Below are 27269 nucleotides of genomic sequence, written 5' to 3'. Positions count from 1 at the left end.
TCTTGGTGATGCAGTTAATGATGTGATGAGAAGATAACATTTGTGCTATTCAAGTGTTTGGCATTTGTAGCACTAAGATTAAACATAACCCAACCCATGATTATTATTTGCCTATCTTAAATAAAAATATATGTAAGATTTATTTTTTTATTTTTTTTGTATTTAAAAACAAAGCATTCAGGGTGACATAATTTAAGGAGTTTCATATGTAGTCAAAGCAAAAAAGTGTTTGATCTGAATCAAATATTGTGATACTGCCAAAAACAATGTTGCAGAGAAACTTTTTTTTCTTTTTTTTTTTAAACTTGAAATGTAACTTTATTGAGAGAATCATAGAATACAGCTCTGCAAAGACTCTATCTCAAAGCCTGTGACTGATCAGAGGTTAATGTCCTGGTCAGAAACAGTTTGCATGCAGAGCTCACATCTACCTGCAAATATAGTCACTACCTCAAATGGTTTCTTGACCAGGAGCATCACAGAATACAACTCTGCAATAAGTAGGAAGCCGTTATCTGGAAGCATTAGGGCACGGGTAGCCAAAGTTAAGTTTTCCATGCCTGGTCTTTGTTCCAGCTCTGTTCTAAATTGTTTAATTGAACCCGTTTAACCTCCTTCCAGAATCTGAAGTAGTTCATTATATCATTTTACCTGTTAAACCTGGGGTGGAATGGCCCTCCAGGACCAGGATTGGACACCTTTGTGTTAAGTCTTTAAAGCAGTATGGTAGCCATCTTAGGTAACAGGTCAAAGTGAAGGGTGCTGCTAGATTAAGGGTTTCCATATCTACATTGTGCAACTGTACTGGCACTTGAAAGCAGCACACATAAACATACCTTTACAAGCATGTATTTTTATGTTTTTAAAACAAATAGAAACTATACCTGTATTGAAATTAAACAATAACCCGATATCTCTATTCCATGTGATAGGTAAACCATGGACACTGAAAATGTCACTCCCTGCTGCAGAATGCCCCCCACAAAACAAGGCTCCTTGCTGCTGTGAATTGCCTATGACCACTGTAATATATCAGCAAATTACAGGATAACATATGTACCATTCATTCTGTGAAACTACTCATTTGAACAAATGGTCAGTCATTTTAAACAGTTGGTCAAATTACATACTTATTTGTAGTTATTTGATTAAATGCCTGGCTCAAATGTACCATAATTCCACTGCAATCAGACATACACAATCGTCAGTTCACTTTATTTAAACAGAATGCTTTTGTGATGTATTAGTGGTCTTGTTTATGGATTTATTTCACATGCCAGTAACTCCATACCAGACTAAAATAGAACCTATATTTAAAAGCAGGTCCTTAGTTCTCATGATCTCTGACCGCTGCTTTATTTGGTTCATTCATACCACTGGCAGTGGCCCTCAAATGACTTCCATAAGGGACCTCATTTTGACTTTTTGCTTACTTTTTTCTGTTCAGTACATAAGATGCGACTGTTAGAAGGCATTCAAAACCAGCTATTAAAATACATACTTTTTATCCCTTTAATATTAAAAAAAAATTAATATAAATTACTTTCAGATGGGGCAAGATAAATCATTTCAGTGCTGCCTTAAGTTAACCTAATGAGATTTGTTTGCAAGTTTCAAGGTACAGCCCATTTTTTACACCTGACCTGGAACCACAAAGTGCCTGAAACGTCCTTTACTACATGTGGGAGCGGCTGTTTTCTATTAGCATTTATGATTTAAAGCTTGCAAGGCTTCGGAACACCATGTTGGGATGGTCTGAGAAGTATGTACACCTTCATATCGGTGAGGTGTGAAACATTCTAGTTTGTAATACACCTTACATTGTTATATAGAAAGTGTTCAACAGAAATCCCAGTGTTCTGATTGGGTGCAGTTAACAGTGACTACAAGTCCATCTTTGTTCCTGCACAACAGCATTTTTTTTTTAAATAAACAAATGGCTTCTTGTTCCCGTTGTAAAACTGTATACCTGAAAAACAGGTCTTAACAGTTCACTGTTGTTCCTTAGCAACAAGTGTAAAAACTGATTTTAAATGTTTGTAGTGTAATTTGGTGTTCAGCAGGTGAAAATATCTATGAAAACAAAGTAACAATGGAACTTGTAGTGCCACTATGTTCTTTGATAGTTTACCCCCCCTAGGTCACACTGCCTTACATCACAATATTCACTTTCTGAATTGAGGCAGTAACTTCTGCTGACCAAACATTTCGTTAGGTCAGTGGTCATTTGCTTTACTAATGACATTTCAAGGGTGCAATCAATTAATTGAGGCCCAGCCGCCAGTCTTACATCATGACTGCAAGATGAGATTTTATCAACTTTAACAGCAAATGTAATAGCTGGAGGTGGCATAGCTGCCAGCTGTATCCTATTGCTCACAACCGGTAAAGACATTTCATAAAATACATTCTTAAAGGTTTATATGCAGTATGTAAACAGGAATATTTTGAAAATATACGGTCAGGAATACAGTACAATTCGGGAATACATTTACAAATGTAAATAAAATATCTTAATCCAACACACACAGTTTAGGCTAAATTAACCTTACTGAAATTCAATATACAATTAGGTTCAAAAAATGAACTCCACAGGGAGCATATATTTAACCAAAAGGGAAAGTTCTAAAGGAAATGTGACAGTAAGAAAGGTGTGATATATTAGCCACTGTTTCAGGCATTAATGGAAGGTGGAATCAATAAAACCAGTCCAGTAATAACTGCAAATAATACAAATTCATGGCTGCATTTCCTCTGGTGGCCTGATTTATAAAGGCTCATGTGGTTCAGTCTTACAGTAAAAATTATCTGCTTTCATTATTGTGAGGGGTTTTCTTCTGTTCTTTTATAGGCTAACAAACAAATAACACAAAATCCATGTTACACTGCATCCTTAATGAGATTCTTGCGACAGAAAGCAGAATAAAATCCAACACATGATCTGAAAGAGCCAATTCTGGCATGCTTCAAGCTATGAACCTTATAAATAAGTATTATTTTTTTTCTAGCCAATAGTAAGGTCCATATCATTTGCCAGTCCCCGAAGCTAAATAACATTTAAACAAACGCACACTCGTACTATAATCCCCCTGCTTTTCTATCACTACAAGTATCTGCGGAAACTGTTCATAAAAAAAGAAAATAAATAGGTTTCAGTGGTTCTCAATCACTTCTTCCTTTTGCACATGTTTTTGCTGTGAACCCTGGTTTTCTGCTGGACAGAGGACACTTTTCATCTAGCCCTTTTTTCCAGTGGAATGTTCTACAGCACCTGGCTTCCAAAGCAGGAGCTGTGCATCTTCCCCAGCGGTAAGCAGAGAGTCTTCCCCTGTATGCCAGTGGAAGCAGCGCACGGTAGTGGAGTGGCTGTCCTGTAGAGCACACATATGCCTCAGCCCCTCAGCTCTGCAATCCAGAAGATGAAGCTTCCCGGTGTTCGTTCCACCAACAACGACCAGCTTCTTCGGCCTTTCGTGGTACACTCCGCTGATCAAATAGTCCAAGGGCCCACCTTGTATTTCTGTTGTTTCATGGGCATCCTGAACACTCAACAGTGTAATAGGCTCTTCTGTTTCCAGCTGTGCAAGGTCCCATCAGAATAAACCCTCATCATAGGTCAGACAACAGATCTGATCATACTGCTCCCCAGACCAAGTGATGGAACTGACTGAAGAATCAGAGTTGCATGTTGCAAGCAAGGCGTCATCTTCGGTATCTGTGCCTATATCAAACACATTGACCAGCCCATCAGTGGAACCTGAAATGGCCACGTCTGGTTTGCTGGGGTGGAAACATACCTGAATGATGTCATCGTTGTGTGATTCGGAATAGACCCCTAAAGGCTGAGCCCCAGCTGTGCCATTACTTTTAACAACCCGTGCATCCCAAAAGACCATGAAAGTGTCTTCATCCACTTTCTCTGTGCCTGCACAGATTACCAGATCACTGCAGTTCACATCGAAACTGCTCATTGGAAGGGTATCCTCTAAAGACCTGGACAGCGTCTGTGCCAGGTGTGCGCACGTCCCAGCACCTCACTGTACCATCACCGGAGGCGAAGGACAGCAGATTGTCAGATGTCTGGGCAAATCTGACAACACAAACTGGACCAGAATGGCCACTGTACTGCCCTACTAGGCCCAACGTTTGTTTGTTGTATACATGTATTGATCGATTTGAACAGGAAACTGCGACTAACTGTTGGTTCCATGCTCCGGCTGCTGTTTTCGAACAATCGATGTCCAGCAGGTATGTTGGTACTTTAGTCTGTTCTGATCATTTTGCAATGGAAAGTGCGGCAAACTGTCCCTCAAAATCCTCCATTGTTATAACTGCTCTTGCCAGATCATGAGACAATCTAGTGCACCTATAACAAAAAAGAAAATCAATGAATCGCTTCAGGATGTTTAATAAATATATAATGACCACATGTTTCAATAAGCTCACCGTGCCTTGAGAGCATTGTATATACAGAAGATTTGCTATTGTTAGATCAATCATACAGACCACATAATCTCAGAGAGAAAATATATAACATATTGTATTTTGACTCTACTATGCATAACACCCTAAATCTTGTCTAGCTAATGTGATTTTGAAAACAATGACTAGGCCTAGATACTGTACTTTGAGCAATCACAACACTATATTATTTTTTTAATAACTCATTTAATCAGCCTGTTTTCATTTTGGTTAAGTTGCAATTATTAACAGCATAATAAATGTAACCCTAACTAATAGAAGGGCCTGCTGCACTCCTGAGCTGACACGTGAAGTGCTGTACATGTCACAGAAATCACAATAAGAACCGTTTGAGACGGTGAGGATTAGGGTGAGTCAATCACGTGACCCTCTGAGGTCTTTTACTACTCTATAGGTACAAGCACATTCGGAAACATTACAAAGCAGTATTCATTTAGACAGTCCTTTAACAAGCTTTCTGACAGGGGAGAGGGACACGTGACACATAAGGATGCAAGACATGTTCTGTAGTCGACTTATTTCATGCGCGATGTGCCAAAAAAAGCGAAGTGGAATAAAAGCTACAACATACCGTATGCGGTGAGGTCACAATTATACACACACAACGTTTACAGAAAAAACCCCCCAAAAAAACAACAACAACAACAAAAATCTCTAATATATAATTGCCGAAGCAGACACAATGAATTGCAGTAATTCATTAAATAGGTCGTGAAAAGAAATACATGTTTCATTACTGACAACATACTGGAATTGTATTTAACATTCTGGATATTAATAGAGCATGCTCGAATTTTAAAAACGCGCATTTTTTTTTTTTTTCATACTACCTGTAATCGCGTTTAGATCGCTTTGCTTGTTGCTAGGAGCTTGCTAACTTTCAATTGCATAGAACTGCTGCTGCGCTCGTGTGTGTCCGCTGTGTAACACTCAGGGGTGAACTGCTACCAGACAAGTTAGTTCCGCCCAAAAAAAAAATATTGTCAGATAAATTGCCCGTGCTTTTCGACGGCCTCTCGTATTATTTATTCGGAAACGTTTAACTCTTCTTATTATGTGTCCATTCAGAGGTAACATTCTAACAGTATATAGAGAGAGCAAGTAACAGCAAGAAATGTGATATATTTACAAATGGCAGTACAATACACCAAGCTGTCACTGTGCCTAAAACGAATCTTTTTAAAATTGTATTTATTTATTATTTTTTGTAATATATATCATAGTAGTAAAACGACAAATTAAATACCGCTGCGTTACCCAAAAATTACTGCACTTGTATTTCCTTGCAGTTTTAGAATATAACCACCAGGGGTCACCTACTCACTCATTTGTATTTCTTATTGTCAAGCTCCAAGGCTGTCGAGAATGGTGATATATATATAGCCAGGGTGACACGCCTAAGAAAGTCGTGGGAAATATAGAAAACCTTGAAAAATATAATCCAGTAACACCATGGGCACGTGCTATGTCCCGAATAATTAAAAACATTACTAAAGTATAAAATTAAATAGTTACATCTTTATAAATAAAAGTCATTAATATGCATACAGTATAGCACATCTGTATAGCATTGTGTTGTATTTTTGGACGCATACAAATGTTGACCTTGTTTTTTCCTTTTGGGACCCAATACTGCCATCTATAGGTAATTGCTGATATATCAGATGTGGCCACAGACCAGTTTTCACTTCAGTGGTTCACCACGTCATGACCACATTCATCACACATTTGCATTTTTTTTCAAGAAAAGGCTCTAGCTTATGAAACAGGCTATAGATATTGGATTCAACATGACGTGAATCCACCCTTCTTTGGGTGCAAATGCACTGACTGGTCTTATGAGCCACATGCTACAATGCCAACATTTAGCTGAAATATAAAACACAAATTCAAGACAGAGCTACATACCTTATTTTTTAACACATTGTTGTTACTGTAACACTGGCAAAAACAACCTGTGACTAAAAATAAAATGATAACTGGCAATATATTCAATTAACATAATTAGAAAGTGTGGCATGCACATAAAAAGAAACACAATGTATCACCTTTCAATTCCTATTCTGATAAAAGCTTACTTTCATAAACGTTATGCAACTACAGTTCCAGTAGTCATATGAGTTTGCCTGCACAAAGGTAGCGTGTATCGTTACAGTGAGTAGACTGAGGGTCACTGAGTCAGTAGAAGATGAGCACTTGGCGCATGATCAATTCCATGTGGCTTCTCTGAATTACTGTTATTAAATTCTATTATAATGACAAATGCTTTAACATTCTACTTCATGGTCTTACTGAATGTGCTCTTTTAATAGAACTTTCTTTGTGAGAGAGCACACAAAGCTATTCTGTCATGAGTAAACGTGGGCTCAATTTGATATAATGGTTGACATCACTGCTTAGATAGATGGATATTGAAATTACTGTCTCAAATGGGAGAGGAGGAAAAGGTTGTGATGACAAGGCCGTCATTGTAAATTAAACAGAAGGAGCTCAGAGCACATCACCAGCTGCCCAACTGTAATATAATATCTGTGACTGAAGATGTTTGAGTAACAAATGAATTGGGTATGAGTGAACATCATGCTTGCATACAAACCTGCTTTTCCCTGACAACATATGGATTATAAGCAGGAGGGCAGATACCAACAGAACTGGAAAGGGCTGGTACTAGCCACAGAGCTTTGTTCCCTTTTAAATATTTTGTTTTGGTCAAACATGAGCCCTTTGCAGTATAAAGCACAAACACGCAGGCGTGGTGCAAAGGAAAATGATTTTAAAACTAGTAAGAAAGTTAGAACAGGCATTGCGTGGCTGCTTTCTTGCTTGCTAGTATTATCTTTCCCCTCACTTCAAATACCCTTGTTAAATGGGTGTAAGAAAGTACACGTTATCTAATCTTTACCATTGGTGTTGTATCGAAGGACATTCTCTGCTATGTTATTTTGTTATTGGAAATGGAACGAGGAACTGTGGCGAGAAGTCAATAAGAGCAATATTACCAGACTGGACTGGTCTTCCAATCAAAGTGCTGTCAGCTGCTTACATGACGGGTGACAACTTTTCTGCTTTCCTGTTCTGTTATGTTCTTTTGAACAGTAGTCTTTGTTTGCAATATGCAGCACCCCTCTCAAGATTTTCTGTATTGTTTTTCTTTAGCTAAATTCAGGACTGTAATTAACATTATCAACTACAAAAAAAAACAGAACCATTGAACACTATATTACAGTTCATTCAACTCTTTTGTGTTATCATAACTCTTCATGAAATGTTTGTGTGTTTTTTAGCGCTACAGTATGTTGTATCATATAATATATATATTTTTAGTATATATTATTTTTAATAATATATATTTTTAGTCTCTTTTGGGAGATATACTAGTTCATTGCTTTTGTGCTGGTTGCAATGCTTCAAAGTTGTCACCCACACGAGTGTCAAAAAGGCCAGTCATATTATAATCTCTATTCATTGTTCAATGAGGACAAATCAATTTGCAGTCCTGTGAAAGATAAGTACGAGCAGTCAGAATGTGAAGACTGTATATGAATTGTAAACATGTCCTGGAGGGGAACTCATTTCATTTCTAATAATCTCAATTGAAATGTTTTAAACTTAACCTAAGTTGAGGGCCCACCCACATCGAAACTCGTCCTCAGTGTGTCATCTGTGGCTATGTACTGGCTAATGACAACTCGAAGCCTTGCAAACAGCGAAGGCATTTGGAGACGAGACATCCTGGACTGAAGGATAAGTCACTTAACTTTTTCGAAAGAAAACTTGAGGCAGTACATCAGCAAAAAAAACGCTAGAAGCAAGCATTCCATGGTGTCTGACAAGTTTCTTAAGACTTCTTATGTGGTGTCATACCGGGCTGCTAAACTTTGTAAACCTCTCCACTTCTTATGCGGTGTCATACCAGGTTGCTAAACTTTGTAAACCTCACAATAGCGGAGACCCTGGTTTTGCCAGCTGCAAAGGACATTTGTTCTGTTATGTTTGGGGAAATCTGCACTGCAGGTTGGTGCCATTCCATTGTCAAATAACTCAGCGAGTCTCTGAATTTCAAAACTTGCCAATGATGTGAAAGATCAAGCGTTAAACTACAAGATGAGCCAATTCCATGCCATACAACTTGATGACCGATATCGCTGGAGCTGCTCAACTGCTTATTTACGTCAGATTTATGCATGATGAGATACTTCTGGAGGAATTTCTTTTTTTTACCAACTCCTTAAATGGGATCTGATCATCAGCACCTACTATTTCACACCGATGTAAGGTGATTATCACATTGGAGAGTACTTCTTAGCCTTTTTGAGCTACGTGAGGAGGCTAACATTCTTAATCGATGTAAAGTCGGATCTAGCTAACCACATTCGTGATTACTCTTGGCTGGCTCTGCATGCTTATTTGGTTGATATTTTTGACTGTCTAAATTCAGTAAATGTGTCTACGCAAAGGACACAAATATCTTCCTCCTTACGGACAAGGGAACAGCCTTTGTTCAAAAACAGTACATTTGAGCCTCTCGACTATCAAATGGAAACTGAGACGTTTCCTACATTTTCAGATTTCGTTGAGTATTGTGGCGGCACTGTGGATTACAATGATCTGAAAGCTCCCATTGCTGAACACGTGACGGGACCGAAGAACAGTTCCGAGACTACTTCCAAGAAGATTGCAGCTCACTTCCCTGGGCTCATGATCCGTTTGTCACTTGTTAGTTCAACCAGTCTTTCAGGGGAGGTAGAAGAACAGCTAACTGAGCTGAAATGCGACCACATATTGAAACAACGTTTTGGCACCTGTTTTCTCAGAATTTCTGCCTAAACAAATCTTGCTCAGATGGGGCGTGATTCAAAAAATGTTGTGGACCCTAAAATTGAATTCATGGTTTGGACAAGGCTCTGGACTGGTCAGTTAATTAATCAAGGACCTTATTAGAACAAGGCCCTGAACAGAAATTAACTGAAAGAGACTGGTCTACCAGATATGGGCAACTCATGTATGTTCAGACCAGGTCTTGTTCTAAATGGTTTCACTGAACAAACTGACCTTAAAGCAGTTTATTAATACTTTCATTACACCTGTTCAACCTGGTGTAGAATGGCCCCAGCGTTCCTGGTGAGAACAGGCTTCAAATTATGCATCCGATAAAAAAAAAAAAGCATTTCAATCTCAGACTAAAATCAAACATTGCACACTTACAAAACAATATTCAGAGTTTGTCCCCAAAATATGAAGGGCTCTTTGTGCAAATTTTATTAAGCAGGCTAAAAGTTAATGATGATTCACGACATACTTTTATCTAACATGAACAACAAAAATGCAGATAAAAAAATACATCAAGATGATGAACATATAGTACTTTTTTATATTAGTGCTTTGGAAACAAATGTGGAAAAGAGGACCGTTTAATGACATAGGATTTTGATATGATAAGAGACATTTGGTTTGAAACAAAAAATAATAATGTTATTCATAACACCCCATACATTTTTACGTTTTGTTATTCAACACATTCTACAGATAATCACATAGCTGTAATGGAGCCCACTCTCACAAGCATTGGCAAATATACACCAGGTTGCAATGCTTCTACACAAACAAGAACCATCTCACAGTAAAGGCACTAGGATTTCTATAAGAACAGAGCTGACCTAACCTTCTTAAAACTATGGGCTTGATTCCCTCTATTTGGTCAACATATTATTTCAAAAAGCAGTGCTTATTATTTGATCCATTTGGACCCAATTTCTGTATTTAAGAAGCCAGTCAATGCACATATTAACTGGGAATGTTATGTACAACGAGGCAAAAACTAGAAAACCAACAAAGAATCTTCCAAAAACGAATAAAATCATAATACCAAAGTTTCACAGCACCTTCAACCTCATGGGAGTTTAAGTCACAGAAACACTAACATTTCTACCAAATACTGTAGACCAAAAATTAAGACATATCTCCACTACGCAAAGGAAGTAAAGAACACTGCTATGGCTATAAATGTAATTTTAAGCCCAGCCATGATCGAGATAATGAGTTTAATTTCATAACCGTACTTGTACCCACTTGATATTCTGGGTCTATATCGTACTACTGTTGCTATCACTAATGTGCTATGGGACCGGGTACAACTCTGTGGTCTCAATGGGAACTCATATGTTCGGATATTGCTATATTTTTTGTTGTTGAAAAAAGCGCAATTACTTTTATGAATATTGTTGCATGCTTGCTCTGGCAATAGGGACATATAGTACCACAGCATTGTACTGTTAGACAGCTTTATATCTTTCTGGTGATATGTTAAGCATCTGAAGTAGGCTTATTAATAAGGTGCTAATTCTTCCAAATATTAGGAACAGAAAGCCTTCAGCTATTTGAAATACCAGGACATATTTTTGCAGGATTCTCTACTGCTGGTGATGTTTGAGTGCAAGAGTGCTCAATCTTCAGGTTACCGCTTGTATCACATGCTATTGAACTGCCTCAAGTGTGGCTGATCCAAGACACAGATTACACACGCTCATTTTGACAGTACTAGTTACAATTTCAGCACAATTAAGTTGGTATATCTTACTGACATCTGGATTACTGGAACAAACATACACAACTGGAGATATACAAACAGTTAAAAACCTATTGTATCTTTACTTGTTTGGTAAAACAGTTTTTCTCAGTTAGGCTATAGGATCAGCAGACAGTCACCTGGGGAAAGGGCACAGCACATGCACATACGAGCTTTACAGTGGAGAAAATGTGGAATATAAATACATGAAGTCATGGAATTAGTGGTTAACATTTTTCATTCTGATCTCAGAAATACATTCTTAGTACAAATAACAGTGCCTTTGTATTTCATACATATTATAAACAATATCATTTTTATTCTAATCAGAACATAGCCATGTACCGTATCAAAGCAGCGAATCTGATGGTCATTTGGGAAAGAGACCAGAACTACTTTATTGAAAACAATAAGACTTTGACAACAAGCTCTTCATCGCCATCTGTTACCAAGTGAGGGGGGGTGGGGGGGATTTTACTATCCAGTCAATTATTCTCAATATTTTAACCTTTTTGTTTTGTAGGACTAGGTTGACAATTGTGGACACAAAGTGAAAACATGCAAATGTACAGGAAAGGGCCCTGGGCTAGCCTTTCTTTAGATGGAATAGATAGATTATAGACCTCTGTTCTGGATTCCGACATGACAGCGCTGTTTTTCCAACCCGGAGAGGTTCTACACATCTCTCACTACACTGCGTGCTAATCACAGGATGCCACTGTCTGTAGCCTGGGCCATGCTCTGTACAGACAGGAAACTGTCGAATGCCTGGCCCGGATACCAATGTTATGATCAGTGATGGGTAAGCAGGAAAGCTGGAGGTGCATCTTTCAGTGTTAGGGACCTGCCTTCCTTCTAGACACACTGAACAGCTTTGTTTATTACTAAAGAAAGTCCACAACAAAACAAAATGCTTTGGCAAGTTTCTGTATTTGCAATTCTCCCTCTCTCACGTACTTTGTGAAAATCTGTTACTTGACGCTGTTTTTGCGTTTTTTTTCAAATGCGTTTTCATCTCTTTTCCAGAAAGAGTTCAGATTTTTCCAATAAGCTGAATGTACTTTCCTTTTCAAAGAGTGTCCACTGTGACTATTGGACATGAACATGATTTGAGAAAATGAGTGATATTAGGAAAAAAATAAAGGGCCGTTGAAAATGCAAAGATTGACCGTCTTTATTAAACAGCTGTCTTTCAGCCAATTATAATTCATATAGGTCAGTTAAATACTGAATACGTTTATTTGAAATTAAAATGAGTCTGCTTTGGACCATAAATAATGAAACGGTGTATTCAGTGGGTTTGATTGTTAAAACAGTACAACAGATGTTTGATTCACAGGGTAGATTACCAGTCTCTCTCTCAAGTTTTCCATACTTAGTTCTTAGACAAGAATATCTAATAATTCTTTATTAGATGCTACCTACACAAGTCATATTTCGTTTCAACGGCTTCCTGTTATCTTTGATAACATGCTAAACATTTTGCAAAAAAGTTTTTTTTTTTCATAAGATTTTGTAGCAGTAACATTTGGGCATGTGTGTTAACCATTATATGGTTACATGTTTCGTACCATCCTCTTTCGTAAAATGCACAGCACTCCATCTTGCTCGTTCTTTGAGAACCAAAATCCTTATAACGTAGGACTTACAATCCTGGGAAAATGCTGTTAAGTTGCTTGCGTTGCTAACTAAAGGCACAAATGAGTCAGCTGACAGCATCTGAAGGTGTGGAGTTATTTCTGATAACTGGTTTCAACACACAGGTTTCCAGCAACAAAAGTAAGTTCAACCAAACAAATGTTCTCTAGGGTGAAAAACTTATTACAAAACAAAAATAAAAGCAAAACAAAAAGCAACTTGAACATTAAACAAGCAGGTCTTAGTGCTAGTGGTTTCAGTTATTCGGGGAACCTGTTCTTGGGCGTGGTAGAGGGGGTAAGCAGGTTAGAGGAGGGGGAGAAGTGGCTTTGATCAGTATCAAGACAAATGTAGGTAGCTGAAGATGCAAGGAACCAGAAAGAGGGCGCTGAAGCCCACTGTGCCGTAGGTGATGTAGCGGTACGGCAGCTCCACCTCCATGCGCTGGCGGGCCTTCCGGACATCCTGGCAGGGGATGCAGAAGATTTTGCATGCCAGGGGGATGGTCAGTGCCTTCATGACAGCCCTGATGATGAGCAGGATGAGGATGCCCAGCAAGAAACGCAGGACTGACTTCCCCACCAGTCCGGCAGTGAGGGCCGGGGGGGAGAACGGCAGCAGCATCAGGGGAGGGTCCGGCATCAGTCCCAGCGCGTAGTTGAGGTGGGAGGCGCAGGCAACGCCAGCTCCTGTGCCCAGGATCTCTGCAGTGTCTCCCCGTGATGTGCTCCATGTGTCCAAGGTGAAGGAAAAGAGCCCCATGGCCAGGTGCAGGCTGATGATAATGAGGGGAGCGTAAGCACAGGTCAGGTTGAAGTTGTCTATGATTTCCAGTGCTGGTTGGAAGACTACTAATATGAGCATGCTGTACAGGAATCCAGCAATGACATCCTGTGGTAGAAAAAAAGGAGCAAAGTCAGAATCCATTCACTTCTTGCGGTGCGGTCAGTAATAACACTGTAAATACATGCTATGATTTTAAACTAGTAAAAAACAACCTACAGTAGATGTATGCAGGGGCCTTTTAAGAATTTTTTTTTACAAAAATAGTAATGTAAAAGCTAGGCAAAACTGGCACTTTATCTTGTATAGAAAAGTTTGAATAAAACCTTAAAAACCTTATCATCAATTATTGATCAATGAAACATTAACTTTGGCAAGATCTAAGCAAGATGGAATAGACAAGCAGTAACAACCGCTATAGAAGACACGGTTTTAAAAATAACCCTTAGCTACTGCAAGTCTTAGTCCACACGAATAAACTACCGATAATTTGCATTCCCTCCCTGTCCCCAAGAAAACTAATGCCAAACAAAGAGCCCTCTTTTTTTCCCAATGTTTAAATTCCCCAAGACATTCCATGGCATGTAGGAACACACACAGTGATTCGGTTTAACTGTCAAGTAATTTGCATAATTCTAAATGTGTTTTTATTTTTAAATTGTGTACCTCAGTTTTACAAAAATTAACAATCTGACAGTTAGGGGTTAAAAACACTGCCTCAGTACTCTGAGAGTGACTAGGCTGTTTAATAATTCAGTCTGCCTGCCCTTGCTGGGATCTGTGGGTGACTGATCTCAGATTATATCCTTCCATGTAACAAAAGCTCTTCTCTTTCCCTGATGCTGACTGGGCCACATCGGTGACTCAACTCCTGCATCGAAAGAGCTTTACACAGGGATCAAAAGGAGCTGCTTACCTAACTTTATACCCCTACTCTTCTCCCCTACTGCTTTCTACTTTAACATTTTCTATAAAAGCATATTACAGCAGACCCCCATGTTACATAACTAAGTACACACCAATTTGTAACAACCCTTAATAGTCTCTACAAAAACAAAACCAATAACGCATTTGGTTCCAAAGAACACACAAAAGGACACACCTTTTGGAAAACATCTAACATCAGATCTCTTTCAACAGGCATAAGGAAAATGCTTCTCAAAATGGATCACACATTTCAACAAAACCCATTAAAGTAAATCATGCCTCTATGCCCCAAGCTTCTTTGCATTAAAATGGTTCAGTAAAGCAGCACTGCAGTGCAGGTGCTTTCAATATCCCCTCCATTAGCGTGCCGCTTGTTCATTTCATTCTGTAAGTCAGCTCCATGCTACAGGAAGAAGTGTAGATTGTGCGAGGCTGCCGAGAACTGAGAGAAAGGTCTTGCTGTAATGCACTGTAGTCTGTGAAAACAGCTCTCATATCCGACTGATCAATAAAGCAGCTTGGTGTTAAAACCCTATCTACCCCACGCAGATCATTACAAAGCATTGAGCAGTCAACAGATTTGTACTTTTCATCTGGTGTAATTGAGAAAATTTATAAAGGGATGGTTCCCATGCAAATAACAATGCATCCCCCAAATGTGCTTTTACAACACCTGCTTCGAGTAGGTTTCGCAACTCGAGTCTCCTACTTCATGCAAGCAAGTCAGATAAATGTCTTGTGAAAGGGGACCGCTACATCGCTACACACTCGCTGGAACGCACCACAGATCCTTTTTCTTACTGTAGAAGGCAACTAAAATAGTGCCCATTAACAGTATAGCAAGAAATCCAAACTTGTGTTGACCCAGATGTCATTCAGATAGTTATTAATCTCCCCAATGTAATATACAGGCAATGCATACTGAACAGCACGTATGCTGTGACCTCAGAAGCATTATTTTATCTCCTCACATGTTTATAAAGGTTAGCCAGTCCTTTCACATTCTCAATGAGACATTGTCCTCCTTGCAATGTATTGAGGAAGCAAAGGTCTTAAGATTGGATTCCAGCCAAAATACAGTATCTGAGCTCAGCCAAGTTCCAAGCACAATGCTACAGGAAAGAACTGTAGACAAGCAATAAATTATTATTTACTACGAATAGCTGTGGGCCTTTTAAAAGGACAAATGGAAATGGGATACGTGTCCAACATTCAATGCTCTCAGTGGTACTACACTGTACTTCTCTGTTCAGTGTGAAATTCAACAGGAGAACCTCTACAAGGTTTCTGTGCACACATAAAAGGTTTAAAGTCACCCAGCTATCTCAGTGGCCTCACAGACCACAAGGGCAAACTACACCTTTGACCAGGACAGCCTTCAACCAAGGCTCGATGATTTTCAACGCACTTTTGACTCCTGTACTTTGGACACACTTGATTAAGTTCCTGCTGCTGAATTGGCAAACTGAATAATTCAACCACAGCAGATAATTTAAGACATTTAAATCAGATGTGGGGGCATGCAGGAGCCTGTTGTCTCTGGAAAGAAACTTCAGAGAGAGTGAGCAGAGCTGTGGGTGTGAGTGGTTTAGGAATCACATGGGAGTCAGGGCATGTACTACATATTCAAAGTCTGAAAAATATAACTCATAAGCGCAGGCTAATAAAAAAAGGATAAACCCATATCTTTCTGTTCTCAGTTTATAAACCTCTAACCCATTCATCATTAAATTTACTCAGACCAACATGAGGGAACTTAGTGTTGTGGCAGAAAAACTATACAAAGATCAGCAGTCTGAATGCCTTGTTATGCCTTGTTTATTACATCTAAGAAAAATAAAACACATTTATGATACTATACTGAATCCCCACTTGGAATATCTCAGTTACAGAAAATTAGGTCAATAAAAAAAAACTGCCTATTAAAATTCATGCTAAACCTAAGGATTGTCTAGCTATTTTTCATAGCTATTTCTTTTGATCTAACGCCAATTAGCACTTTTTTCCTGAAAGTTATCAATGCTGCAGTTGATGCACCAAGAGGCTCTCATTGCAGCCCAATCTGACACAGCTCTACAGCTTGCCTTATGAGATGTAGCAGTTCAACATCTGTAAAGGGATTTCAGCTTCTTCATATTGCCTGTGGTGTTCGTGATATGTGCCTCTTTCTTCAAACTGGGGCTTGGCATCAGAAATCTAGAGACAGTATAAAGGTGCTGTAAACTGACATGACGAACTGGTATAGCACATGAAAGACAGCACCTTGTCATGGTTTCAAATGGGTTTATATTGGAAAACATGGTCTCAGATTGCCTGCTATATTTGCAAGCTGCACGTTAGATGCAAAACACTGAGGCCCAACAACTGATACTCTTAGCAACTATCTATAGCTCAAAGCATCTAGACCTTCAAGCATCATAAACATGACAAGCAGACAAACCTTTTGGCTGATGTCATTAAACATAGGGAGACAAAAGCACAATATTACACACATACCTGATCAGATATTAGTGAATGTCTTACTGATGCGCTACAGTATACAGGCCAGTTAAGAGTACTTCTGTTTTAACTACAGGAACCACCAGTCTTCTTGAGCAGTAGCTAGTGAATCATCACAGAGGTGGTCACTGTATTTTACATTTCACAATAAGATTAGTCACAAGATAAATCCACACAGCAGAATGTTACATTTAGGAGAGAAAGCCATCTCTCAATTGCCAATATATTTTCTCTATGCTCAACACATAGCAATCATAGTACTATTTTTTCTTTAAATTGTTACATAAAGAATTGCAACATACTCTCTGAAAGTTGAAATCTTGAACTATTTTGCTTGTCACTAGATTTTCACTAACATACTTTAAGCTGTTGTCTAGAAGAAATACACAAAGTGGTGACTCACATTACCAGCAAATTTGTTTCTATTTCCTGCCAAACTCTTCAGAGACACATTACAAGAGAAAACATATTCCTGTAATGAATAACACAGTTTCAACACCAGCATACCTTTTTCAGTTTTTTTTTTTTTTAAATCTGCTTTCCCGTAGGGTGTGCAATAATTTAATCATGTAAAGCTTGTGTATTAACGGAACACCTTTGCAGTTCAAAAAGGAGAAACCGGAGAGGGCTCAAATTTCACTCAATCAATTTCAGCGAGTTTCAATTCCATGTGTGCGTCAAAAACAGACTACATATTAAAAATAAAATTGACAATTGCTATAATTTAGTTTCAATGTGGTTCCCAGCCATTTCCAGTGGTGGGAGTTTTGAAATCCTCTGCAGACTAATCACCACAACATGCTGCATGCTATGTTCATTTATAACTAAAATGCAATTCTTATGTGAATGTTTTCTATATCTTAATATAGTGGCATAAACCTCTGTCCCTTACCAGAATGGAGTGCATTCCCATGTAGATGCGGCTTGTACAAACCAGAGAACACCAGCACAAAGCAAGAAGCAGTCCGAACATGAAGGGGTACTGGAGAGAGAAGAGAGGGAAAAAATCAAATCAAATAGTCAGTCAGTAGCTATTTAGTGGAGTGAAATTTGGATCTCAAATTGCATTAGCTCTGTTGCAGAATTGGTTTCACACATACAGCAGGTTATTTCAGCTGTCTAAAATTAACCTTCTTAAACTGCTTTTTAAATTGAGATGCAAGTGATCTTGCTGTTATGACAATGGGGATTTGATGTCTGATAGACAAAACATTTCAGCTGCCATAACTGCTTACATAACCTGGCTGAAATCTACATGGGTGACTACCATACAAACAGGGGTTTCTTCCTACTTAGATGATCTGTGTCAGAATAGTACCATGTACTAGGAAGAATAGAACTAACGCCCTCATGCAAAGAGGGCTAATTTTGACACTACAGGAAAAAAAAAGATCAATGAGATTTTTTTTTTCCTTCTTTATATTTATGTCTACAGTACTTGGATGTTGCTTATTCCTTTAGTTTGCATAAAAGCAGAATAAAATGTTCACCGCTACATGTAGTACATATATATGCACGAAAGAGGTCTGGTAATCTGAGCAAAAAATAATCTATGAACAAATCTCCATGGCACAATGTCATTGCTTTTGTCCATGAACTTTTGTGTAAGCAATTTATTCTAAAGCAAACACCAACCCTTCTGACTTATAATTGCTCACTGGCTTCCTGTGGCTTAATGTTCATCTGCAATGTTTATCTAGGCTTACTCAACCGCGCTTGCTGAATCATGTAGGTAATGCACGATTAAAAATACTATCCCAAACATATACATTAGTGTGGGCAGCAACTGGAAACGTGTGGGGCCCCATGCGGAGGCTTGAGTCTTATTTTGAAACTCCCCTTATGGAGAAGGTGGAAGTGGAACCAGTGTCACACTTCCATCTCCTCATCACAACTGAACAGTCAACATCCAGTTATAGATCTGTGGTGTCAGACCACTTCTACATTTACTGGCCTCATTCATTATACCGAACTGCAGTATACTGATATCAACAAATCTTTAACTTTAGCATGCAAAGACCTTCAAGTGAAGTAATTCATGTCTTACTTTTTCATAAAGCTTGCATACAAGGCATATATACGTATTGTGGTGATATCCTTTCATCTTACGGATTGCTCTAATTTTGAGTGTACGTTCTGCAAGTGTCACTGATATGCTTGTTTTAATTGACACCTCCAGCGCAGAAGAAACAATCCATAACACCATTTTCAAGGGAGGTAAGATAAACCAGCAAGCTACAGTACTGAGCTGCAAGCACTCTTACTAGGGTGCAGGCTACAATACTTTGAACATATTTAATATGTTAAGAGACCAACAGTAACCTAATGAAAACACTTCCTGTCCTTATCTCAAACAAACACAGATCAGCCTTTGTGTAAATGATTGCACAGCTAATAAAGAAATTTCACCCTTTCCTTCACTCAAGTCAGGGTGGTTCTTTGCTCTGTCACAGGGCAAATGCATAACAAGCTACACTACTGTATAAACATGCTAAACTGAACTTAGCTTGGTAGTTCTTAATTAGACACGTTAGATCCTAGCTTGCCAGACACGCAATACAGCACATATTGTACTCACTACACAGTCTTAACATGACAAGGCCTACATGTTGTCCACTTTTAATTTTTTTATAATTTATTCTTATACTGTGTGACCCTACAGTATTAGAAAACACACTTTAAACTGTGCTTCCTTAGTCAATTCTCCTGCTTTGTGCAATCAATGCCTCAATAAAAGGACTGCTCTTCCAAGCATCTTCCAATAACAGTGTGCTTCCCCTTATACGGTTACTTGGTGCTGCAGTAAGCAATTCCTTATCTTCGAGTGAGTCAGTTCATCAACAATATTCTGTGCAAAATGCTGTGCAGGATTATAACTAGGTAATGCATTACATATGCAATAACCCAAGTCCTTTGCCAGAAAAGGTAGCTGGATGACTGGTCCTACAGCTGTCCAGACAGAGAAGTGACAGGTGCCCTCAGTCGTGTCACAGTGAGCTCATAAAAACTCAGCAGCACTACATATCCTGAAGCTCTGCAAGGTAAGAAGGGGTCACAGTATGGTTTTACACTGCATATGTTTTAACATAGCTGATGTATTTTTTTGCCCCCCGTACAGCACAGCATGGAAGCCGGATTTATGTCTATTACAAATGACGACCTGCAATCTCATGACTGACTTCAATACCTTTTGGCTTTTTATTCTGCGTGATACCCCTCATTGTCCCAGCTGTGCAGAAAACTGGCTCCATGAAGGATGCAACTAATTAACATGAGCATACTGCCAGTGCAGCCCCCATGGGGGGGGGGGGGAAACATTTAATCTAAGTTATCACCTAGTTAAATTCTAGAGCAAGAGGTCATGCTGAAAGAAAAAGCACTGATGTGATTCCAATGATCTTTTATAAATTTACACTAAAAGCACTGAAGACTTAAGTCTTCTTTATCTATAACAAGGAACAATGAAGACATTCAGACTCCCGCAATACTTCTTCACACCGTACCGAGACCTTTTGAAGTGGTGACAGGATAGTTACGGTAATGCATGTCCAAAGTCTATGCCCTTGCCATCGACAGAATGAAAACAGATTGTAAATGTTTCAATTGTGACACTTAAGTGTCCATTCTACCAGCACTGCGTATTTGGTTGAATTTCAACTGGTGCCCCCAACAGCCACCAAATTGACCAGAGTCTGATTGCTACATCTTAGCTGGAAATTAAAAAGCAGATTTAAACTTTAAGGCTTATGACCCAATTCTCCACACAGACAGCAACCCAGCCCTTTCCAATTATTTTTGAGGCTACCACTGTGTTTAATGTCTGTTTTCAAATTGCTTGGTGCTGCAGGGGCTCACTGACTTTTCACTTTCTGAATTTCAGAGAGACAGCTTTTGTCCTGCTGAATTATAATACAGCTGAAAAAACATTTTGTATGTGCCTCCTGATTTAAAATAAATAAAAGTTGCATTACATTGAACTAATATTTGTACAGTACCTAATAAGATACAGAGGTTGGGCTTGAATGGATGTCTTGTGCAGGCATAAGGGCAGAGGGGTAACCAATAAGATTATGTGACCTAGAATGAAGCCAGGACACAAGGTTACAGTTGATTCTCTTTTAAATACTTAGTCTGTACCTGACACTGCAATACCCTGCCTCCTAACACCATTCTGTGATACTGGGTTATAAAAACACCCAGGGTTTATTTGAAGCTCTTCTGTGCTTGATTGGTATGGCATCAGGCAATGGTTGTATATTAAATCCATTTGTTATCATGGAAGCAGCCAGGGTCTGCCTCTTCCTATGCCTAGCTAAAAAACAAACAGCTCTGAACCAAAAACATTTTAAATATCTGCTGCAGTCTGTGCAACCATCAATTCTCTTTGTGGTTTTATTTATTTTTTTTGTTTTGTTTTTTTTTTTAAACGATGGCTAGGGGCAAGTTTTGCGAAGCTGTGAATCATAAAACCAGCACAAGTTAGAGGTTGACATTCATTTATGGCAGTGCAAAGTCATAAATCATAAAACACACTACGGGTCCTAATTAAATTTCTATTAAAGAGTAATAAGCTACTGTACTGTGAACTGCAGTGATTTTTATAAACTGGGAAATAACAGCAATTCACCACTTACTGTGGGTCATTAATCACAGAAAGCAAGGCATCCATAACAGAGAATATGGGCAACAAAGACCATGTGCAGAATATTCCAGCTAGCCCCTAGCATGTTTGATTTACACATGTTATTTTTTTATATTGTTTCATTTCTCTTTATAGAATCGACAGAACTGCTCAGTCTGTCAATATTGACCAACTTTGGTTTGTTGTCTGGAAGTCAGCAAGTTCTGTGCCTGGACAGGAAAATAAGCAGCTAAAAAACTGCAAGCATGAAAGAGGAGAAGCAACTGTACAAAGCAGCGTTTTCAAAAGAACACTATAATAAAAAATACAAATTAACACAAACTAGAAATACAATTTTGGGGAACAAAAGCAAAGCTTCCTCTCGTACAAAGTGGAATTGGCATATCAAATTAAATGGTTTGTAAGACTAAATAAACAATGCGACAAAAAAAAAAAAAAACAGATCATGAGCCCAACAGTCACAGCTCAGAGTTATGGGTAGTTCATTTAAGGGATATTAGCAGTTTTGTGCAGCGAGTGATGGGTTTACGAAAACATATGGTAAGCTCCTCTCACTGGGATGTTTAATAATAGTAGCTGATCTGAGACAGACCTCATCCCGTCCCTCCCTTCTCTGGGATTTCATACTCCTTATCAATAACGATAATCTCAAGTTTAACACGAGAGGACTGAACAGGAAACCTATCCTACATCCGTTTTCTTCAGTTCAGGAAGGTTATTGCGTGACACAGGCCACAAGATACCGGGTGATTTGTCTTTGTAACAAAACAAGTAGAGAGAAGTGATCGAGGGCCAGATTGTTCTCTTGCTGGCTTCCCATTGTGAGCAACTCAATGTGTGCCAAGAGGATGAGACGGCTCAGGGCAATGTCAGCACAGGTACAATTAGCAGATCGCACAGAGGGGCGTCTGTATTATCATACACGTACTAGTGTGCTGCGTCAGAGCTAGGAAGGAATACAGCACCGCTGTGTTGTCTGACAGAGGGCTGTATGGGAACGAAGATGCAAACTAGGGGTTAGCCGACACTCGTATTATACAAGTCATTACCTTTAAATAATTTGAAGTTGTTAGGCATTAATTAAATGGGATCAAATGGGTTAATTATTTAACACCAAACAGTGCGGCCCCTTGCTTTCCCTTATTTACACAATTATTAACAATCTGATAGCTGACAGTGTTGTTTAATATACACAACAGAAGCAAAGAAAAAAGAACTTGAGTTGTGCATAACATGTCAAAAGGAATACTTTATATTTGTGTGCATTTGTCATGTTGCATTGATTGCTACAGGTAGATGGTGTTTAAACTGCATGCATGCAAGCAAGCTGAAAAATAACATCTTTACACACAAAGTAAATACAATCTTGCCCATACACAGCTACATTTGTTTTGTGGTAATTCCGAAACGTGTTCCAGACTTGTGGAATAGTAAAGACCATTTATTGATCAATTTTAACTGAACGAGAAGCAATGTCATTTACAATGCAACTATAGCTGCCTAGAAACTCTTCTAGTGCTGAATAGAAGAGACCAGCTGTGCCGTCAATAAAAAGGAGCTGCCTCAGAATTACCAATAGGTGAATAAGTCTGAATGGGTTAAAATAGCTTTTAATCACAGAGGTACTTAACATCTTTGTGACAGCGTAATCCCTAGTCTACTGTAGCTACTGTAAAACCAGTATAAATCTGTCAAACCACTGTGAGCACTGAGCAGCGAATACAAAAATAAAATTCACAGTTGCATGTTTACTTAGTACGGTATCTTTCTGCAAGACATTTTCACACTGCATCAGTAAGAATGCTTAGTGCGATAGCATAATCTTAATTTTTTTTTAATAAAGTAGCAGGTGCAAATATAGTATTAGGCGGTGGAATGCGCCGATCGACGGCTTATTTTGAAAACCCTGCATTCACTGTCACTTTTCTTGCTTTGAAAATAATTTGTTACTTTTTTAGCAGTCATTTTTAATGTTTTTGCCTCTCGAAGTGCTTAACACACAAAACCTGACCCTTCAACTCTCTGACTGGTTAAATGTAGCGTCAAGACACAAGATTTTTTTTTACACCCAGCAATGTGCAAGTGCTCTAGTCTTTTAGAAGCGCAATCAAGCCTTATTGTTAAAGGTACAGTAGCATCTGCAAGGCAGGCAGATCAGGTTTTTTCAGCCGGGCAGCAACAGCCACTTTGCCCAGCGACCTGACTGGCTGAAAAAAGGCCTGGTGAGAACCCTGATTATATACCCTGATATATATATATATATATATATATATATATATATATATATATATATATATATATATATAATATATATATATATATACACACACACACTTTTTTTCTTTTTTCCCCCAAAGATGCAGAGAAGAAAAAGGCAAATATGAAATACTGCATAATGAATTGTCACTGGGCAATCTCCAGAAAAAGAAGAGCTTAAAAGCTAGTTCCTTTTTCAAAAATGGCAAAGCTCTCTATTATTTTACACTAATATATGCCATTGCACCTTTATGAGGCACAGAAGGACTGGCAGCAAATGAAGATTTTCAACACTGGTGTCTGGTTCATTTCAAGTTCCTTGAGGGAAAAAAAAACGGCATTCCATTAATCATACAATACTGTACTTGCACTCTTACAGCCAACCTAAATCCTTCGAAAAGTAACTACAGAAACATCTTCTACTTCTATCTTCCTCTTAGACTCAAGGTTAAAGATTAAAAAGAAAAATAATTCTGATAACCACTGAAGACTATAAACAACAATTAAATGCAACATGAACAGACAACAGTCATGCTTCAGTGGTTATAAAGGGTAAGGACTGCCACACAACAGCTTTGAAACTGTAACCGATTCAACGAAACAAACCTTTGACAACTTCTGACAAAACAGCCAAGGTGGTGGTGCTGCTGCTGCTGTGTGGGCCTATAGTAACAAGAAATGTAAATTGTAGCCTACTACTGTACACAAGGAAACCTGCTCCTATTACAGGAACCACCTCATTAGGGACTGTATTAAAGCTATAGATTAAGACCCATACTATCTGGAAACTCTGGGAAGAGGTGGAAGCATTAAGGAAAGTCATCCTAATGTGGGACACCCAACTACACCCTGCAGTAATAATTGGACCAGAAAGGTCTTTCTTATCAGTTGCACAGAAAGTGTCACTATAGTGGGAACAACAATCCAGACTGATCAGACATCAACATGAGCAAGCCTGATGCACTACAACTGCAGCAAAAGCAATCTTCTCATATCCCTTATCAATTAGCAATTCAATGTTTTTTTGTTTTGTTTGTTTGTTTTGTTTTTTACCTCCCATCTTCCATAGGTTAGCAGGAAGAGCGAGAATGGGATAGCAGTGCCGGACATGGCGTGAGTGGATGGCATGCTGTACTCCGAGTTATAGAGCATCTCCACTTTGACAACCGGGGGCGAGGCGGGCCTCGACCACCTGATGACGTCTTTGGTACACTGTCCCAGGTACATGACCCAGACCCAAATGACAATCAGCCTCCTGCTCACGTAAGCGTCGATGTTCCAGATGAAGAAAGGGAAAAAGGTGATGTAAAAGAGCTCGTTACCAAGTTCGGTCCCGAAGGTGAACATGTAGTACAGAGCCCTATTTCCAATGACGAATTCCTGTCCGGCCTCTCCGGTTAACGAATTCTTGCGGAGGGGTTTTTTTCTCTTCTCGGCTCGTATATCACAGCTTGTAATGTTATCATCAAAGCTACAACAGCTAGTAGCACTAGTAGTCGTACTTGTTCCGGAGTAGGATATATTGTCATTCTCGAAACCGTCAGAGCTCTGCATAGTACTGCCACAGCCGCTTTCATCTTGCTTGTTAAAATCACCGGCTCCAGCCACAATTGTCCCGGCGACGAGGCCGTTTTTACAGCCTCCTTGTTTCACATTATTCCCCGACGTGGCGGTTTTTCTTTGCCTGGGGCAATTGGATTGATCTTTATTCTCTTCTCCCCCCTTCTCGTTTTTATTAATAGAGTGATTATTGCAATTTCCACTGTGGACGCCCAGCCCAGGCTCCTTTTCCTTCACCTTCTCTCCTTTCCAATTAAACGACGCTTTCACTCCGCAGAGCTCTTGAAACTTGGCCACTTTGTAAGGGTCTTGCAAATATCCGCATAACTGAAGAATTCCCGATTTTATTCCCATCGTTAAATATAATATTTACACAAATAACCACCAACGCAGTCTCTCGCTAATGGTATAGTGCGAAATGTGAAGCGTTTTCACCTTGCCCCTACGTTAAGACAAAAAACAGTCCCTGTTCAGGGTTCAAAAGTACACAAAATATAATATTTAAAATCCCAGGTTTCTTATCGTTTCTGGTTAATTTTCAATCAGTCTGCTTCACTCCACACTCAGTGCAACACCTTCCTCTATTTCTAACCCCAGCCCCTCGCTCTCTATCCGGTGCCTCACTCGGCGAGACTGTGGTGGGCGTGTCACGGAATGATGCGGAGAACGCGCGCGTGTAAGGGGATGCTCACTGGTTGGCAGAGGATCGAGAGTGAGGGTGCGTTCTGCGCAGATTCTGTGCGCAATCTAATTATTGTAGCCAATGGGTTGGCTAAATTGGTGAGATTGTGCACAGAACCTGCGCAGAATGATCTTCTTGAACGCACGCTCAGTCTCTCATTTTTAAGCATTAGACCCTCTCATTAAAAAAATAAAAAATAACTGTTTTTTTTAATTCTCAATGCATCTGCATAACACACACACACACACACACACACACACATTTTTTAAACACAAAAACAAAACATAAAAACTGCATTCAGCAGCCTGTGTGATCTGTTGTAGACAATTATTGAAGGCAGATATATGGATGTATGTCGTATTTCATTTTCAACACAACCGTGGGTGCAGAATCTAACTTTGCAACAGTCCTCAAAGCAGAAATACATGTTAAACAGGCAGCTTAAATGTACGTGGTCATTACGTTTGCTGCTTCAAATACAGAAGGAGTATGTGAGGGGGGGGGGGGGGGGGGGGGTATTATAACAGTCAATCTAATATTAATAGAGCGCGACTCTGTTGTTAAGAAGAGTGGTATTGCAAGCCAACATGCGAACGACAACACTGACATCTACCGATGTTACTGTTATGACTCGACTAAGTATAGCAAGTAAGCAGGTGGACACAAATATGAGGCTTTGATTAAAATTGAAAAGGCATCACAGACACACTCAGCATGAAATCCATTAAACATTTATAAAAACTCAGATGCAGATTATAGTCTTTCTGTCTTTTATTTGTTTCCAGCTTTATGTAAACACGCAAACACGTGCATGTTTTAATATTGATTATGAGGCTTTATTTTTATTTTTTACTAAAGCATCACCGCTCTTTTTAACATTATTTTAAAGCTTTGTCTTGTAGGTTTTGTTAAAGCATTTTGAGCTCTTCAAGAGTGGTGGCTGCTACTACAGCTATGCTCCTAATACCCCAGAGCTCCGCAGGAGGAAGATCCCAGCTTTCAGAAAGTTCAGTACAAACCATACAGCGGGTTGAAATACTTTTTTGGTTTACAATATGCATAGGAGCACATGCTTAATAGTTTTACAGAGGCGCCACCATGTGTCAGGAAATGGCAATATGTTATTATTATAATTGATCTTCTGTTGTGATGATGCTGTAGTTTATACAGTGTTTTAGTTTTACAAACTATAAAAACTCACTGAGAGGGTATCAGAGAGTATCAACTGAGGCTGT

General features: G+C 39.0%; 1 protein-coding gene and 1 pseudogene across 1 annotated transcript; both read right to left on the bottom strand.

The window, feature by feature from the left end:
* Positions 1-509: 509 nt before the first annotated feature.
* Positions 510-5393, bottom strand: LOC121324009 (annotated as a pseudogene).
* A 4298-nt stretch (positions 5394-9691) lies between these two features.
* Positions 9692-25970, bottom strand: LOC121324557 (sphingosine-1-phosphate phosphatase 1-like). Its single transcript, XM_041266597.1, has 3 exons — positions 24846-25970; positions 17787-17876; positions 9692-13576 (listed from the first exon to the last, which is right to left on the bottom strand). The coding sequence occupies exons 1-3, from the start codon at positions 25704-25706 to the stop codon at positions 13025-13027; spliced, it is 1503 nt and encodes a 500-aa protein (XP_041122531.1). The 5' UTR covers positions 25707-25970; the 3' UTR covers positions 9692-13024.
* Between the last annotated feature and the right edge of the window lie 1299 nt (positions 25971-27269).

This window comes from Polyodon spathula, chromosome 12 (assembly GCF_017654505.1).
Source record: "Polyodon spathula isolate WHYD16114869_AA chromosome 12, ASM1765450v1, whole genome shotgun sequence".
Taxonomy (NCBI): Eukaryota; Metazoa; Chordata; class Actinopteri; order Acipenseriformes; family Polyodontidae; genus Polyodon; species Polyodon spathula.
This window is presented reverse-complemented; position numbering and strand designations above follow the sequence as displayed.